The following is a 17428-nucleotide window of genomic DNA, read 5'->3' on the forward strand; positions in this document are numbered from 1 at the left end:
CAGAAGATTATAGAATGTATATTAATACAGACAAACCCTGAATTACTCTCATATCTATAATGCGAAAGTGCATGAATTATGTACAACTATAGGGTATAAAACATGCTTATCTTAAAATTAAAAGCTTTGTTGAATTGTTTGTTTTGTAAGGTTCAATTTATGCTTCATCTTAGGAAGTGACAACAGTTTAAGATCATTTAAAAGATCTTTTCTACGATGCACAAGATACACTATCTTAAGTTTTATGGTGTTTAAATGAGTAGCCTTTAGTACAAGGAAACGAAATGAAAGCGTATGTAATGTGAGCTGGTAAATTGCACTTAAGAAAATATAATATTGTTAAAACTTGAGCACTAACAAAAATCAACCTTTAAAAAAAATTACTAAAAATATTGATTATTAAAATTGGATTTAGCATTAAAAAAAAACATTTATCTTTAGTCGAATTTTCAAGTGTTTAGCATCTTTCTCACATTAGTCGGGTAAATCTAGATTAAATAAGAAGAATTAAGTACATTCCAGTGACTATTTGTCGTCAGCTGTGCGCAGGTATTTTGGCCCCAGAGTAAATGTTCCCACATCGGTATGATGCCATGAAGGCTTAACTCCGCCCATCACCATATTTGGTCCACCTCACAGATCCATTAATCCGTCTTCCACACTTTGTTGAGAACTTTCACAACTTCCTCATAGATGATGAACACAATAGCCACATCCAGACACACGCGACCTAACCTGGGAACGGTGCCTTTGTAGAATCTAGTGTACAAAGAGACATTTAAGTGAGTACATATAAAATCTCGACCATATACTTGATACATGATTAGCATCATGTTGACTTACGCTGCCGGTCCTTCGTGTTTCATGATCTTGATGGCACAGTCAAGGGTGCTCTTATATTTGTGAGCCTCCAACCCCTGTCAATATCATTATATGTTACATTTAATGCCACCAAGCCATCATGTTTATGTTTTCAATGTTGTATGTTGTATTTTCTAACACACCTGTAATCTAGTTTTGATCACATCCATTGGTGTATTACCAAACACACTTGCAGCTCCAGCAATCGCTCCGAACATTCCAGTTATGAAGGGGTTAATAGTCTTATTGGGGTTATCACCTGTTTTTTGAGAATAAATAGTGATATTAGCCAGAGTGATTGATTCATACAGATCCTTTGATAATTACACTTGATGATAATTCTACTCAATTACTTGAGGTTGAGCTATAGTGGATTTTGCCTATACCGATAACTAAGGTGGCGGGAAAAGCCGATAACAGATTAATCGGGCGATAGTTTTTAGAATGTAAAAAAATGTCTTAGTCTTTCCTTACTATGACGGGCACATACACAGAGACTACAAGAGTCCAAAGTGAACAAAATCCCAGATGCAGTTTATTGTGCAGAATTGAGGCATAACGCAGACTTTTAACTATAAACAAGCCCGGAATTCAATAATTGTTTCGGGACTTTTATTTTGAAATGACGGAATGCACTACATTTAAAGAGATAGTTCACCCAAATATGCAACTTCTGTCATTGTTTACTCACCCCTGTATTGTTATAACTCTATATGACTTTCTTTTTCTTAACACAAAGGGAGACATTGTGAAAAAATGCTGTGCTCAGTGATGTCATACAATGGCGGTTTATGATGACCACCTCTTCAAGCTTCAAAAGAAAGCAAAAGTATAATTCAGAAGTCTACTAAATTATCCCATGCCCAATCATGAATTATAAATTTGTGTTCTTTTGAAGCTTTTGAAGAGGTGGTCACCATAAACTGCCATTGTATGACATCAATGAGCACAAAATTATTTCACAAAGTCTCCCTTTGTGTTAAGAAAAAGAAAGAAAGGGGGTCTGGGTAGCTCAGAGAGTATTGACGTGGACTACGACCCCTGGAGTCACAAGTTTGAATCCAGGGTGTGCTGAGAGACTCCAGCCAGGTCACCTAAGCAACCAAATTGGCCCGGTTGCTAGGGAGGGTAGAGTCACATGGGGTAACCTCCTCGTGGTTACGATTAGTGGTTCTCGCTATCAATGGGGCGTGTGGTGAGTTGTGTGTGGATCGTGGAGAGTAGCATGAGCCTCCACATGCTGTGAGTCTCCGCGGTGTCATGCACAACAAGTCACGTGATAAGATGCACCAATTAACGGTCTCAGAAGTAGAGGCAACTGATCCACCCGGATTGAGGTGTGTAACCGCGCCACCACGAGGACCTACTAAGTAGTGGGAATTCCAAATTGGGAGAAAAGGGGATAGAAGATAAATAAATAAATAAAAAAGAGAAACAAAGTAATTTAGAGTTACAACAACACAGGGGTGAGTAAACAATGACTGAAGTTTCATTTTTGGGTGAACTCTCCCTTTAAGTATTGATCAAATTAATCTATGACCCGCTTTATATTAAGTGTCTTTAACTACTATGTACGTAAGCATTTGATGCAATGTACTTCTTATGTATGTGCATTGTACTTATATTTAATTACATCTGTAGTTACACTGTTAACCTTACCCTTGACCCTAAAAATATCCCTAAACCAACCTTTACCCTAACCCCTAACCCTAACTCATAAACCTACCCATACCTCAACCTCAGTAGCAGCAAATGTGAATCTTGTGAGAATTTTGCAGAACAACATGCAGTTACACAATAAATGCAATGGGTATTGTATGTGTTTAAATGTTAGTGCAATGTAGTTAAAGACACAAAATATAAAGTGGGACCTCATATATGCATCCCCCTGAGGTGTCAATGAATGTTTATATTTCACCTCTAGAGGTCGCTGTTAAACTGTGTAATCAACCCGTTCTAACAGTTGAATCCTTCATTAAGATTTAGAAGAAAAAAAATATTAACATATATTTTTGCTGATAACAATATAAAAAAAAAACACAGATACATCGGTCTAACTCTATTGATTAGACTATTACAATTGATAACTGTGGCTTCATTTCACATACCTTTGTACCAGTTTCTCAATGAGGTCATTACATAGAATCGTATGGCCTGGTTTGATCCCTGCTTCAGTACAGTCGCTGTCAAGCCCTGATAAGTTCCTTTGAGTCCTGAAAGAATACGAAACAACTTAAAAAATGCACTTGTGGTTTATGAGACTTACAAACTAGACTAACACAATCTTAAGAATATTATTGGATGCATGACTATAATGACTAAAATAATGGATTAGATTTGAGTGTGATTGGAGTGTGACAGTCTCATGGGTTGTTGGCAATAACATGATGTTCTTGTGACATGGTACGATCAATGAAAATGCAAAACACAAAATAGTCACACTGCAGTGCATATTGAGCTTCTAAAGACTGATAATGTAAAAATAAATAAAAATGATTTAAATGATACTTTGAGGTAAATAAAAAAAATCCTAGTTAGTTATTTGAGACAGACAAAAAAAGCAAATAATTTCATTTTCGAAATAAATTTACAAAGCAGCTTTGTTGGCATGCATGCATATATTTTTTCAGATGAAACTGTTGTAAGTGTGTTTGTTTTCCAGAAGGTGGTGCTGCAGTTAAACTCATGCACTCCTTAAATGTACCTTGTGTTCTCACTATTTCTCTGACGCCATGGAAAAAGCCTCTGTACTTTGGATTTGCTGAGGACTGATCGTGGATAAATTTCACCTAAAATTGACAGAGAAACAGACTTAAAATGTATATATTTTTATATTGGTTATTGGTTTTCCCCTTATATTTCAAAGAGATGTATGCATTTATAACAACGTACTCAGAAACAGACACTCTACGTCTGCTTATCATAATCATCCCATAAGTATGTTCTTGCATGAAAAACCTGACATTTCCAAACCTGTGGTTTGAAAGCCAGACTAACTATTACCAATGAGTGATACAGCACAACTAAAATGGTACTTCATATTTGTCCTCGTGGGAAATGATGAACACTGTGCATAGATTGCAAGTAAGCAAAGTGATGTACTGCAACTAATCTACAACACATATAATTTTAGTTCAGGAGCATTTTAGTTAAGTTGTGTCACATTGTTTGCTTTCAGTGTAGACGGACGAATCCCAAAGCATTAGGCTCTAAACTATCAATTAGCATTAGCAATGCACCAATGTATCAGCCGTCGATATTTATCGGCCAGTTTATGACCAAATTAAAACCATCAGCAAATAGGTTTAAGCATGAAAACGCCCAATATGAAAAACTGATAGTTCATTTATAATTAATCATCATCACACTTTGTAAAAACTCTTTGAATTCTAATGCACAATCCATAAATAATGATGCCACAGAATGTAGAAGAGTTGGCACTGTTGGAATGGGTAGAAGGGAAAACCTGTCGTTACGTGACATTATGAAAGCAGCACTTCCCTTTACGTGATCCATTCAAATGCTTTGAAAACAGCCAACTTTGACTTATGAGACATAGGTATGGTATCCATTAAGGCTGCATAACTGATTGAGTTAAAATTGAAATCGCAATTAGGTCTTGCGTGATTACAAAAGCTTGAAAGGCTGCGTTTAAAAATAGACACTTTAGGGATTGTGTAAGCAAGCGGCGCCCTCTAGCGGTATGGACAACATTTTCCATTATCCATTACACAACTATAGAATTTAAAAGGGCGTTTTGTTCCTTTGGTAGCTTTTTAGTTTTAATTGATGTGGTTGACATTTCTGTGGAATTTCCCAACATAATATATTTGCATACTATGAATCTGATGATCTATTATAAATAGTACAAACATGTAAAATGTGAGTTCTGTTGCTTTGAACTGCAAAAACAGAACAAATATTTTGTACCTCTTTGTACGTTTTTAAAACACAATTCCTGAGCAAAATAGTGACAAAATAAGGTAAGTGGCAAAATATCTGTATCGGCAAAGGTCTTAGCCAATGGTTATTTGTTAAAATAGGTATTGGCCAAAAATGTTCATCTCGGTGCATCCCTATAATTAATGCATTATTTAGAAAGCATTTTCAGTTAAATATAATCTCACACACCTTAACAGTCTCCATAGGACACACCACAACAACAGCCTCCGCCACTCCTGCACCCAGACCGCAGATTAACCCTTGTGTGCTGTCCAATTTACCAGACTCATCCCTCATCTTATTACTAAGGAACTCAAACACGCCAAACCTGCAGGCGAAGAGAACACATCACAGTACAGAACCTGAACAAAGTGCCTTTTCATAGCAAAAACTTCCAAAAAAACTAAACTTTTTTTTTTTTAAACTGTGTTGGGGTGCTGTGGTATAGTGGTTAACTCTCTGGGATGGTAACATGAGGGTTTCTGGTTCGACCCCTGCAAGGCCTCATTGTGGTCTTAATCATTGCCTAAAAGTTACGGAAGCGTATTCCACTGATAAACATAGATAAACATAGATCTAATCAAAAGTAAGATGAGTGGTATGTTTGTAAGGACGCAAGATATTACATTTAATGGTAAATGGTCTGCACATATAGAGCGCCCTTTTTTAACCTTAGAGGTTACCAAAGCGCTTCACACTGTGCCCATTCACCCATTCACACACACATTCACACTCACACACCAATGACAGCAGAGCTGCTATGCAAGGCACTAGCCTGCCACTGGGAGAAACTTGGGGTTCAGTGTCTTGCCCAAGGACACTTCAGCATGTGGAGTCATGTGGGCCAGGAATCGAACCGCCGCCAACCCAGTAATTAGCGGCCGACCCGCTCTACCACCTGAGCCAAACAGCACTGAATTTGCCGCATCTGCCATCAATCGGACAAACAGATAGTCCCGTTCACAACTTACACCATTGGTTGAGTCAATGTTGTTGCGTCTAGCTGAACAGGTCGCTCAAAACAAACATTGGATATTTTATTGCACCACTTGCAATAATTGTTGGTTTGAATATGCGCTAGCGTGAATGAGATTTGAGAGCTACAGTGGAGGAGAACATTTTGAATGGAGCCTGTTCACACCAAACCCATTTTTTTTATGCAATTGTTCGTTCCGAATGAGCTTTTGAACGGTAATAATGGATTCCTATGGCGCTATTCAAAGAGGGTCCGACAAATCGTCCATTTTTTTTCTTCAGACTGCGATGAAAAATGATTGGAGATTGTCATTTTTCCATAGTTGCTCAAGCTGCTCAATCCGGCACATTGGTGTTGCTAATTAACTGGCAAACACATGCATTGAAAGTGCAGCTGATCACACCTGAAAATTATGAACACTTATAAATAAATAGTTGCAGTTCATGAACACTTTGTACTGCAAACAAAAGCTCGGTCTGTTTTTGAAAGTCTGCTTATGGCATTTTGTCTTTAATGGTAAATGGTCTGCACTTATATAGCGCCTTTTTAACCTTTTCGGTATTCAAAGCACTTTACACTGTGTCCCATTCACCCACACATTCACGCTCATACACCAATGACAGCAGAGCTGCCATGTAAGGTGCTAGCCTGCCATTGGGAGCAACTTGGGGTTCAGTGTCTTGCCCAAGGACACTTCGGCATGTGGAGTCGTGTGGGCCAGGAATCGAACCACCAACCCTGGGATTAGTGGCCGACCCAGTCTACCAACTGAGCCACAGCCGCCCCGATATTAACATATCTTGTATATTCTCATGGGCAGCGAGGTTCGGCAAGTTCGTTAGCGCCAAGCTTGTTTTTAAAATATCCCATCAAAAGATTTGTTACATGAGAGCTTGACAGTACAACACTGTAGTGTTGTTGAACTTTGTATGACAAATTGCTTGCTATGTTCCTCATTTGTAAGTCGCTTTGGATAATAGTGTCTGCTAAATGACTAAATGTAAAAGACGTTAAGTACACAGTCTTGTATCTTTGTCTTTTTGTCGTATTTTCAAATCAAAGTTTGCAATGTTGTGATTCTCCTCGGAACTGGATGGTTTGGTTCATGGCTTGCAACTCTTTTACAGTATAAAGGACTTTATGAAATCTCTATGGAAAAAACTGTATGGGAAATAGGAATGGGACGGGCACTGCTGTGCTTTATAACAACTTAAATTTCATGACTTTAGAAGGTTTGGAATATAGTACACAAGTTTGGAGTACTTTTATGTTGATTTTTTTGGTACTTGACAGTCTCTGGTCACTGTATGTTTTCATTGTATGGAATAAAAGTAGCATGAGCATTCTTCAAAACATCTCCTTTTGTGTTCCACAGAAGAAAGTATGCTGTTTTGGAAGGACACAAGGGTAGGCAAATGATGACACAACTATCCCCTTCAATGTATTTTGATGTAATGGTTCCAGAGGGCATGAGAATGCTTACCTCACCGCAGCTTTGGGAATAGATCCATAGAGCAGAGAGCTCAGACCCCTGTACAGTCCCTTCACACCATGACCACGCACTGTCTGTTTCACACAGTCAGCTGTGCAAGAGGACAAAACCACAGAGAAGGTTGCGATTTCAACATTATTATCCATTTCGCAATCTACAGTGGCCCTGAAAAGTATTTGGAGACTTGTACATGTCTAATTTTTGTTGCATTAGATAACAAAATTTTAAAGCAAGTGTCATCTGCGCTCAAATGCTGTAAGAACTTCACTATTCTAAACCATTTATCCTCTGTGACTTTTAATCAACTGGTGTCGCAGTGACATTAGGCACTGGCTATGCACTATTTGCATTAGCTTTTGAGCTGGCGAAACATTTAAAATGCAAATCATTTGGAAACACGGGAGGGAATTAATTATTAAAAGCATTAATTTCCTCTTCAGGTTGTTCTTACGTGGATCCCCTGCAGTTGAAATGGTAAATGATTCATGAATCCAAAAAGAGAACATGACCAGTGTGAACCCTCGGACTGTTGAAACGTGACATAGCAGGTTGCAATCGCACTATTGGCTAACAAACGCCCAGGGTTCAACTATCAGTGCTGATAAGAGTGTTGTGAAAAAGGGCCACCTTCCAAAGTCCAGCGACTGATAAACTGTAACCCTAACGTTAACGGATTGTATCAGATCTAGTGCACTGAACTTTAAACCTGAAAGTACTTCATTTTTGCAGAAGAACTGTGTCTGCACCCAAAATGCTGAAATATTTTTTTAGTAAAGCCTTAGATTCAGTTCTCCTGGAAAATCATTGATGAGTGTCAGGAATCGACCACATAAAGAGTATTTTCAATGTTTAAAAAACCAATACTCACCAATGCCTTTATATCGAGGGGGGTTTGCCTTTTCATCTAGCTGTAGCTGTGTTTTCACATACTCTGTAGGAAACGTGATGCAGATTTCAATACCTCCAGCGATCCCACCTGCAAAACAAAAACTTAATTGAACCCTTAAACTCTGGTGCATTTTTGTGCTGAGGCCGAAAGTTTTCACACTCAAATTTAAAAACTCATCATTCACACATACTCTAAATTGCTAAAAATGGGTCTAATGTTTCAGAGAACTGACCAAATACAATAAAAAAGACTCCAATTATTCATAAATAATAATCTTTTTTAAACTGTTTTTGTTTTCCTAAATTTGTAAACATGTAATTCTGGTTCTGTTTTCTCTACCTCGCTTTGAAAAGCACTAGAAAAAAAATGTTCTCTATCACATTCCATCACAATATACAGATCTGAAATGTAGGGGGCGCTCTAACGCATTTTAGCCTCTGCAGATGTGCTCGTCCATAGACATTCAGTCTAATATTCAGTTCAAGCACCCCCCTCATTGTTTCACTGAATATCTCGGCCTCTGAGTGGACAACAAGCTCGATCTAAATGTCATTAGAAAGCTGAGATCCTCTCTTTTGCGATAATATAAAACTTTATTTTTCAACAATAGTCAAAAACATATTTTCTGTTGATTTTCCTTCTGGATGGCACATTTTGTTCTGGCATCTAAAATATAACACTGGACCTCACAGACAAATAAACATTGTTTAATTTTTAGAAAACTGCCTAAAGTAAAAGCAGGTAATTTTAGCTATTTGGGGCTTACAGCAGCAGTTAATGGAACATAACTTACAGAAATCATATTTCACTTTGTGATTCTTTTGAAAATCTTTCAAACTGTGGTATTAGGGCAGTAAAATATATATTTTTTAAATTATAACTTTTATTATTATATAAATATTTCTACCCCATTACCTCTGGGGGGCAATACAAATGTATTGAGGCCTTGTATTGTTATTTAAAGTAACATAAATGCTTAAGTGATTTCTGAAAAGTTCAGATTCTACACTTTCAAATGAGACCTCATATACCTGACTTATGTATACGGAGACTTTAACGTTTTAAGCGTAAACTGTTTACACGATATAGTGCTTCTGAGTACAGATATGTTTGTGTTGCTTGATTTAATGGCAGTGTTTGATACATTAAAGAGAAGGGTGGGAATATACGGGGTGGCTTTAGACTGGTTTGTTTCCTATATGTCAAATAGGAAATTTGTGGTGTCTTTTGGAGATGAGATGTCCTCTTGTTCAACTATAAATTGTGGTGTTCCGCAAGGATCTGTGTTAGGGCCGTTTAGTTTTTTCTATATACTGTATGTCACCCCTTCGTTCTGTGATTCAAAAATACAAAATTAACTATTTTCATTTCTATGCAGATGACATACAGTTATATTTGTCATTGTCTAGTTTAAATGTTCTTCAAGTGTGTATAGTAGATATAAAATAATTGGATGGCATGTGATTTTCTGCAGTTAAATTCAGATAAAACAGAGGTTGTCTTAATCATAAAAATATAACATAAAAAATCTGATTGAGTCAGCACTTAATCAGGTGGTCCCGAATATTCAGGAGGTGGTGAGAAATTTGGCCATTTATTTTGACGCCAAAATTGTAAATTTCGAACATCACATCAGGAAGTTAGTTCAGTCTTGTTTTTATCAGTTAAGGAACATTTCCAAGGTGAGACAGGTTTTGAGTTTTAGGCATACAGAGAAGCTTATTCATGCTTTTATTTATTTTTGCCTTGATTATTGTAATGCATATTTTAAGTTTTCAACTTTAAATCAATGCCCTTTAGGACAGCTACAATCAATGCAAAATGCTGCGGTTGCTGATTTTAAGATTTGATTAATTACATATATGGCATTACATGGGTTGGCACGAGATAATTTAGCAGAACTTTTAAGACCTTATGAAATAGCGGGACCTCTTAGACCAGATACAAAACAAAAGGTGATGGAGCATTTGTAGTGAAGGACACGCGATTATGGAACAACCTGTCCTGGGACATTAGATCTGCTGAATCTGTGACTGTTTTTAAGTCTCGTTTAAAAACTCAGTTGTATAAACTTACTTTTCTATTTTGTCATTTTTTGTTTTTAACTTATGTTTCACTGAATGTTTTTAGATTTTTGAAGCACTTTGTGCTAAATTACTAAAAGGTGCTAAATAAATAAAAACATACATATTTTAAGTAATTATAAACTTCTGATTTAGTCACCTAGAACAAAACTGAAAATGACGTATTTTGTAATTTTAGCCCTGTTGTACCCCTAATGCATAATAAAAATATTTTATATATATATATATATATATATATATATATATATATATATATATATATATATATATATATATATATATATATATTTTATTTTTATTATTATTATTATTTTATGGTGAAATGTGACCTGGACATCTTTAAATCTGTTAATAAGATTTATATAGTATTATAGAAGTAATTTTATTAAAAATGTTTACATTTAAAAAAATCATATAATTTCATTAAATGTGTTCAATTAAATTATCTCTCTATATTGCATATTTCTCTGCAAATAGCAATTGTTGTTCCTCCTTAAATGTCACTGTGGAGCACATCTGCAGTTGAACAGCAGGCAGCAGTGGGGGGGAGGGGGTGTCTGGCTTCTATTGGTTCAGTCCCCTCTGCTCACTACAGACGGGTGTGACTGTGAACTAAATGTCCTACTCTTTAATCACATTCAACTTTACAATTCACTTTTACTATGCCATGCATGCAGAGATGCACAAAGCTATAGGTGAACAATCAAGTTCACTTTTCAACTTTAAAAGTTCAATTCATCAAGCAGACATTGTTGTACACTACATAAAACACAGAGGAAAATGTTTGCTCTTACTTAGCTCAGGAGACTCAGTGGAGTTGTGTTTCTTTTAAGTATTAACTTAAGCAAAATTCTCCATTTATTGTCACAGTTGTCTATTTAAGAGATCTCATTTGTGTTTTACCCCAACAGAATGCACTAAAAATGCATACTGTACGATCTAAAAATATGTATACAATGTCAAATACAATGCCAAGGATTGTATGCTATTTATTCTTAAAACTGTATCTTGCAACTGTGAGATGTTGAGCATTTTAAAAGACAGCTAATTAAAACACCCTGCATAAATTAACTGTTTAGTATTGCTGTTATTGTATCAACGATAGTGGGATTAAACTGAAATTCCTCCAATATCAAATGGCAATTATTTAATTGCATTGATGAACAATTTTGTTTAAAGTGTTTTAATGATCTTCTGCACTCATTGATAAATCCTGGATCTAGTTTGTATGCTCTCAGGACATTTAGGACTTTGTTTTAATAAATACAAAACACAGGGTTTACACAGACAACTGACAAGTTGTTATCTATCTAAATATCAGGTCAGTCAGCAGGATATCTACAGGAGGGGTACATATCCAACCTGTTTGACTTGCTGGTCTCCATGAACCACATAAAGGCCCTGAAGGGAAATAATTGAACTCATTTTTCCTGACGAACAGCTCTAATCAATTTTAGAACAATTTTGGACATGCATGCCAGTAATGGACATGCATGCAATTAATAAATGCTTTGAGAGTTATTATTAATTATTATTAATAATAAAAAGTGCATATACTTTCTTATGTGCTGAGAACTTTCCTGACACATGACAAAACATACAATAATTTTTCTTCAATTATTTATAATTGGTTTACTATTTTTACATTATTTACTTTATTTTAATTATTGATTTGTTTCCTTCACCTGTACTTCTTCATACATTGTTGGATCGGTGTAATTTTGTACATCTTATTGAACATTTAACCTTGTGTTTTTCCAATTAAAATATCCACCGTTTTAGCACAATGTGTGGACTTTTTAGACGACCCCCCTCACCCCTTATGATACAAATCGCGTCCCGTGTCTATTCGATATGGGACGCATCATTCCATATTTAAATACGAGCCAATCCCGTATTTTATGGGATGTGTGGTAACCCTACCTAGAGGTCCAATACATTCTCATGAGCAAAGTGTGGATGCGGAAAATCGTGAGTTTATCTGGAGAAATTGTAAATCGGGAGTACAGCTGGAGGAGGGGTGGAAAAATGAGAGAAAGTCAGGTATGCTTTAACGTCATATTAACAACTCTATTTTGTAAACACGTTTTTAATTTTTCCAAGGCAGACTTCACACAAAATGCATTCTCATATGGCATCAGCACTATTTTTGAATTGTTGGTCAATGTAAACATGCGCTAATCCGATGTCGTTGGTGATTGCGTCATCCCTCGCTGTTTTTCAGCGGCTCGCACCATGAGCCCCATATAGAACTGCCACTAATCTAGAATAATTTTTTTTTACATTTCACTTCTTGTTAAGGTGTGGATTTGGCTTTGGGAAACTGACCACCAGTTATGAGCCACTTTATCCCAGAGCAGAAATCGAAAGCATCAGGCGGTCGATTAAGTGAGATAATTCTGCAATGAAATTCTTGATGCGAGAGCGGAAATATTAACCAATCAAATGCTAAATTGTATAATGAGGCATGAAAGCAGAATGCAACACCTGCAAATTTGGACACACTGATCTGTAAGATCATACATGTTTCTTGGTTTTGTGTGTGTTCGCCGCTATTCAAGGTAATATGCTTTGCCAATATACAGTATTGTTAAACTTACATATTCAATTGAGGGTGCGCTAACTTTGATTAACGCTTTGCATTCATTGAGGTTATAAGGTTTGCAACTTCACTAAAACAATGTTAGAGCTCCATAACCTCAGGCCTATTGCTTATTTAGCAGATTCCCAAACCAGCATATCATGAAGCGCATTCTGGGTTGAGCGAGCGGCACTGAGCGGCCTGAGAGACCGGAGAGGAATCTTCAAAAAGGCGCTCGCCGCTCAGGTGAAATTATCACCTTTCTGGTCACCGCTCCGAGCTCGCTCCGTTCTCCTCACACGCTCTGCTCCCCATATAGGTTGAGTATTCATTGCAATGGGGATTAAATCTTTTAAACTCTCATCCTCCAACCTCAACCTCCACAATATTAATCTGCCGGTAGACTGTGGCTATCCACGTTCTTACAGGATTCATAAAACAGCATTTATGATTCGTGTCAGAGCATCAAAATCAGCGCAGCTTTGAACTCCACATGAAAAGCGCTTGCAGACAGAAAGGTCTCATTCTGCGTCTTGGTGATCGTTAAGACTTGACGTGTTTCTGTGATTATTAAAATGCGCCTTAAATAGGCTGCAATGTACTTGATTTCTATCACAAGTCCCATCTGAGCTTGTTTTGTGTTTTCTGAGCAAATATTGTTAAGAGCTCTTTACCGACACAGATGTTGAGTGTGTGTTTGTTACACATGTTATCTTTGACAGCTCTAAAATATATATGGATGTATGTAGTATGTACTGTATGTATATTCATATATGGCCATATATTTCAGATTTGTGTACGGTTATGCGCATTATGTAGTTCAATATAAATTATCTAAACCATATTTGACAATATGTCAAATCATTATATATATATATATCATTATACGTCATAAACAAAACATAATATTTGTAGTGAATGGAACAATAGTTTAAATATGGAAACTTCAGTTGGAGAGAAGTTTAGTATGAGTAAATGCAAATAACACATTACAAACTCACTACCACAATGTTTAAGGAAGTAAAGAAGGATTGGTCATATGCCAGCTCACTAACCAGAACTCTGAAAGCACTTTCTGAATGAATGGCGTACCTAATCCTGCTTATCGTCTTTTAAAGTCAAACAAAGTAGACCTATATGATGCAATAAACGGCCTTGTGTGTTTCTGTGTTAACCCTGGAGGTGTGATGTAGGTATATTTTTACTGAGCCACTGGCTCATTCGTTTAGGCACCAGTGGAACAGGATTTGAGCATGTGTACACTCGATTATCCGTGATGAAATCAACAAATAACTAAACATACAGATAATGAAATGGCATCTCACATTACATTTCCCACCTAAAGGCAGAACAAAACCACTAAATAAATGTGATTAATACATATCTATCACAATTCAGTTCACTCGTAGTTGCACATTCTGCTTGTTAACCTCATCTTTGCCAAGAACAACATTCAAAAAGCAGCTGCTTACTTTGTTCTTGTGTTAATTCGTACATGCCAGAAAAAACAAGTCACTTTGATCATGTCATCTACTCTATTGATTCATGCATCCAGTCCACTGAGCAATTACTGAGACCAGGACGAGACTCATGCAGCACATCATTAGACGTGAATGGAACTATTATAAGTTTCCCATTAACTCTCATTGCATTGAAACTGAACCATGTGCCCTGGCAAGACATTACCCCGACTAATTTGACTTTGAGACACTGCTGGGAAGGGTGGAAAAAACTACAACTAGACATTCAAGACAAGCATGTTAACCATAGATGGGTAGATAGATAGATAGAAATAAAATAAATGTTTAGTAGCCCATTGCCATTAACATATCCTAAAGGAATGGAATTTTAAACTTAATTTGGAACCAATCCTTTGGCAATCAATCTGTTAATGTCTGTGCATTCCGTAGGATTCTATTTTTGATTCTTAAAGAATTTTTATTTAATCACTATAACAGAAATTCCATCATTTAAAAAATTTCATGATTCTAAATTCTGTAGATTACTTTCAGATTTGTGTTTGATTCCATTAAGATTAGTTGAAAATGGCGGCCTGGGTAGCTGAGCGAGTAAAGACGCTGGTTACGACCCCTGGGGTCACGAGTTTGAATACAGGGCGTGCTCAGTGACTCCAGCCAGGTCTCCTAAGCAACCAATTGGCCCGGTTGCTAGGGAGGGTAGTGTCACATTGGGTAAACCTCCTCGTGGTCGCTATAATGTGGTTCTCGCTCTGGGTGGGGCACGTGCCGAGTTGTGCGTGGATGCCGTGGAGAATAGCGTGAAGCCTCCGCACGAATTAAGTCTCCACGGTAACACGCTCAACAAGCCATGTGATAAGATGCGCGGATTGACGGTCTCAGACGTGGAGGCAATTGAGATTCGTCCTCCGCCACCCGGATTGAGGCGAGTCACGACTCCACCACAAGGACTTAGAGTGCATTGGGAATTGGGTATTTTTGACGGAAGTTTAACCTCTTCGGATAAACAGTTCACCTGTTCACCAACTTAGTACCGAAGTACCGGTACTTTTGACAACACTACAGGCCACTTGTATAATATATAATATGTACACACATTTCAACATTGGTTTCAACGTTTTTAATGCTATAATAAATTAATAAATACTTTTGAATACACAAATGACATTGTTTTTGTTTATTTAAGAATGTATAATTAGCACTTTGGCTAGAATGATGCAGACACCAACACAGAACTAAAAATGCAAACTGACGTGTTGGCCACTACGCGAGCATACGCAATAGGTTCGACACAGAAGCATAAATCAGCCTTAAGAATGTAATTGCAGAGCTCTGTAATTAAACATATCATACGTGATTTTTTACTAGTAAAAATGCATCTGTTGAGCTCGGTAATTGGAATTTTTACTAGTAAAGATTTTATTCTAAATCTTTCTATATTGAATTTTTACACATAAAATTTCAATTACAGAGCACACTAGCAAGAATTCAGTTGTAGAGCTTTGTAATAAAAAATGTTTACTAGTAAAATGCAATTAATAAGAGTAACGCTGGGAACATTAAAAGACAATCTGGCCTTCCATACACACCAACATTAACACACATCACAAGCACTCTGTATACTCGCCTGTGGTGACGTTGACTTACAGCCTGTAGGGGATCAATTAAGCAGTGACTGTAAACAGTGAGGATGACCGTGCAAAAACTGAATGGCACAGCTGATCTGAAATCAGTCAAAAATGTAACTTTCAAATATAAGATCAAAATGTAACTTACCCGCTAAAATGGCCTTTCCCGGGTGCGTGAGTTTTGCTTGTCCCGCGGGTGCAGCGGCTGATAAACAGTGCGGTCTGTGGAAAGGACTCACAAATTTCGGGTTCACTGACATTTTGGTTGTTTTTAAACTGGGTCTGCAGACAAACTTAATCTGACAGCACGTCCTACACAGTACTTTGTCTGGTGTAAATGGGGCTCATTAGTGAAGTGACAGGCTCTCTCTCTCTCTCTCTCTCTCTCTCTCTCTCTCTCTCTCCCTCTCTCTCGGGCAGCTGTGATCTTTTGACAGCGCAGAGTTTTTTCGTACAGTCAGAGAAAGCCTGAATATGTTTTTAAGGGGCGGGGCCTCGTGAAGTGCTGTCGGACCGCCGTATTTCTGTCAAACGCAACAGTCCTGTTAAGGTGGAACAGATGATTTTTGAATTTCAATTTTAAAGTACTATATATATATATTTATTTATTTTTTTTCAAATAATATTTCCAAACATCAATAAAAGTAACAAAACACCGTGACAGAAAAAATTATATATATATATATATATATATATATATATATATATATATATATATATATATATATATATATATATATATATATATATTATGTCGCATTGTAATAATACGTTTATTATTATTATATTATAAATACAATTATTATTATTATTATTTAATATTTAAATAACATTTTTAATTTATGTTTCTCTTAAAGGTTAATTGGCCTGAATGTGAAATGCCCCATATAACATCACTTTAGGAAAATTACCTCCATAAAACGTTTTAAAAGTTTAAGATTCATTCTTTTTGGAAAACATTGTAAATTTGATGCAAGACAACAAATTGAAACTAATACAACATGCTTTTTATTCATGTCAATATATCGTTTATTATATATAACATAATATATTAATGTATTACTTATCATTTAAAAGTGTTATATTTATTTATTTGTGTTATTATCAATATTATTAAAAATAATAATATAATATTATAATGAATATAATGTACAATAATTTTATAATTATTACAATATAAAATATGTAAAATTACATATGTCAAATAATATTAGAATTATAAAAAATACTGTAAAAATAATAAAAACAATAATAATGATAAAATACAATTATTGTAAAGGCTGTGTGCCAAACTCAAGCACATTAAATGATTTTGTCTTAAACCTGCATGCATATTTTTTTTATTGTAAAAAGCAACAAACATGGCCACGAAGGAAAAACTGACCAAAGTCAGAGACATGCAAAAAATGTCTACCCCACACATGCCCCAATCCTGTTTTCTTGACAATAAAAATAACAAACTTTTCGAGTTTGACAGAAGACTTTTATTTTGAAATA

At 36.2% G+C, this 17428-nt stretch overlaps 1 protein-coding gene across 1 annotated transcript; it reads right to left on the reverse strand.

Annotated features, from left to right (window-relative positions):
* Positions 1-612: 612 nt before the first annotated feature.
* Positions 613-16394, reverse strand: slc25a1b (slc25a1 solute carrier family 25 member 1b). Its single transcript, XM_052118016.1, has 9 exons — positions 16080-16394; positions 8140-8247; positions 7263-7362; positions 4993-5131; positions 3566-3650; positions 2970-3074; positions 1005-1120; positions 844-917; positions 613-759 (listed from the first exon to the last, which is right to left on the reverse strand). Exons 1-9 carry the CDS (start codon positions 16189-16191, stop codon positions 645-647), a joined length of 954 nt encoding a protein of 317 aa, XP_051973976.1. The 5' UTR covers positions 16192-16394; the 3' UTR covers positions 613-644.
* Positions 16395-17428: the final 1034 nt, after the last annotated feature.

Source organism: Xyrauchen texanus, chromosome 44 (assembly GCF_025860055.1).
Source record: "Xyrauchen texanus isolate HMW12.3.18 chromosome 44, RBS_HiC_50CHRs, whole genome shotgun sequence".
NCBI lineage: Eukaryota > Metazoa > Chordata > Actinopteri > Cypriniformes > Catostomidae > Xyrauchen > Xyrauchen texanus.

What these genes read in the sequence shown, in the direction of transcription:
- slc25a1b (XM_052118016.1), bottom strand. Translation starts at nt 16,191, where the DNA reads ATGTCAGTGAACCCGAAATTTGTGAGTCCTTTCCACAGACCGCACTGT. An exon ending in GGGAAAGGCCATTTTAGCGG is followed by an intron (nt 8,248 to 16,079) that starts GTAAGTTACATT and finishes TTTGTTTTGCAG; the next exon opens with GTGGGATCGCTGGAGGTATT. An exon ending in AGAAATAGTGAGAACACAAG is followed by an intron (nt 3,075 to 3,565) that starts GTACATTTAAGG and finishes GTATTCTTTCAG; the next exon opens with GACTCAAAGGAACTTATCAG.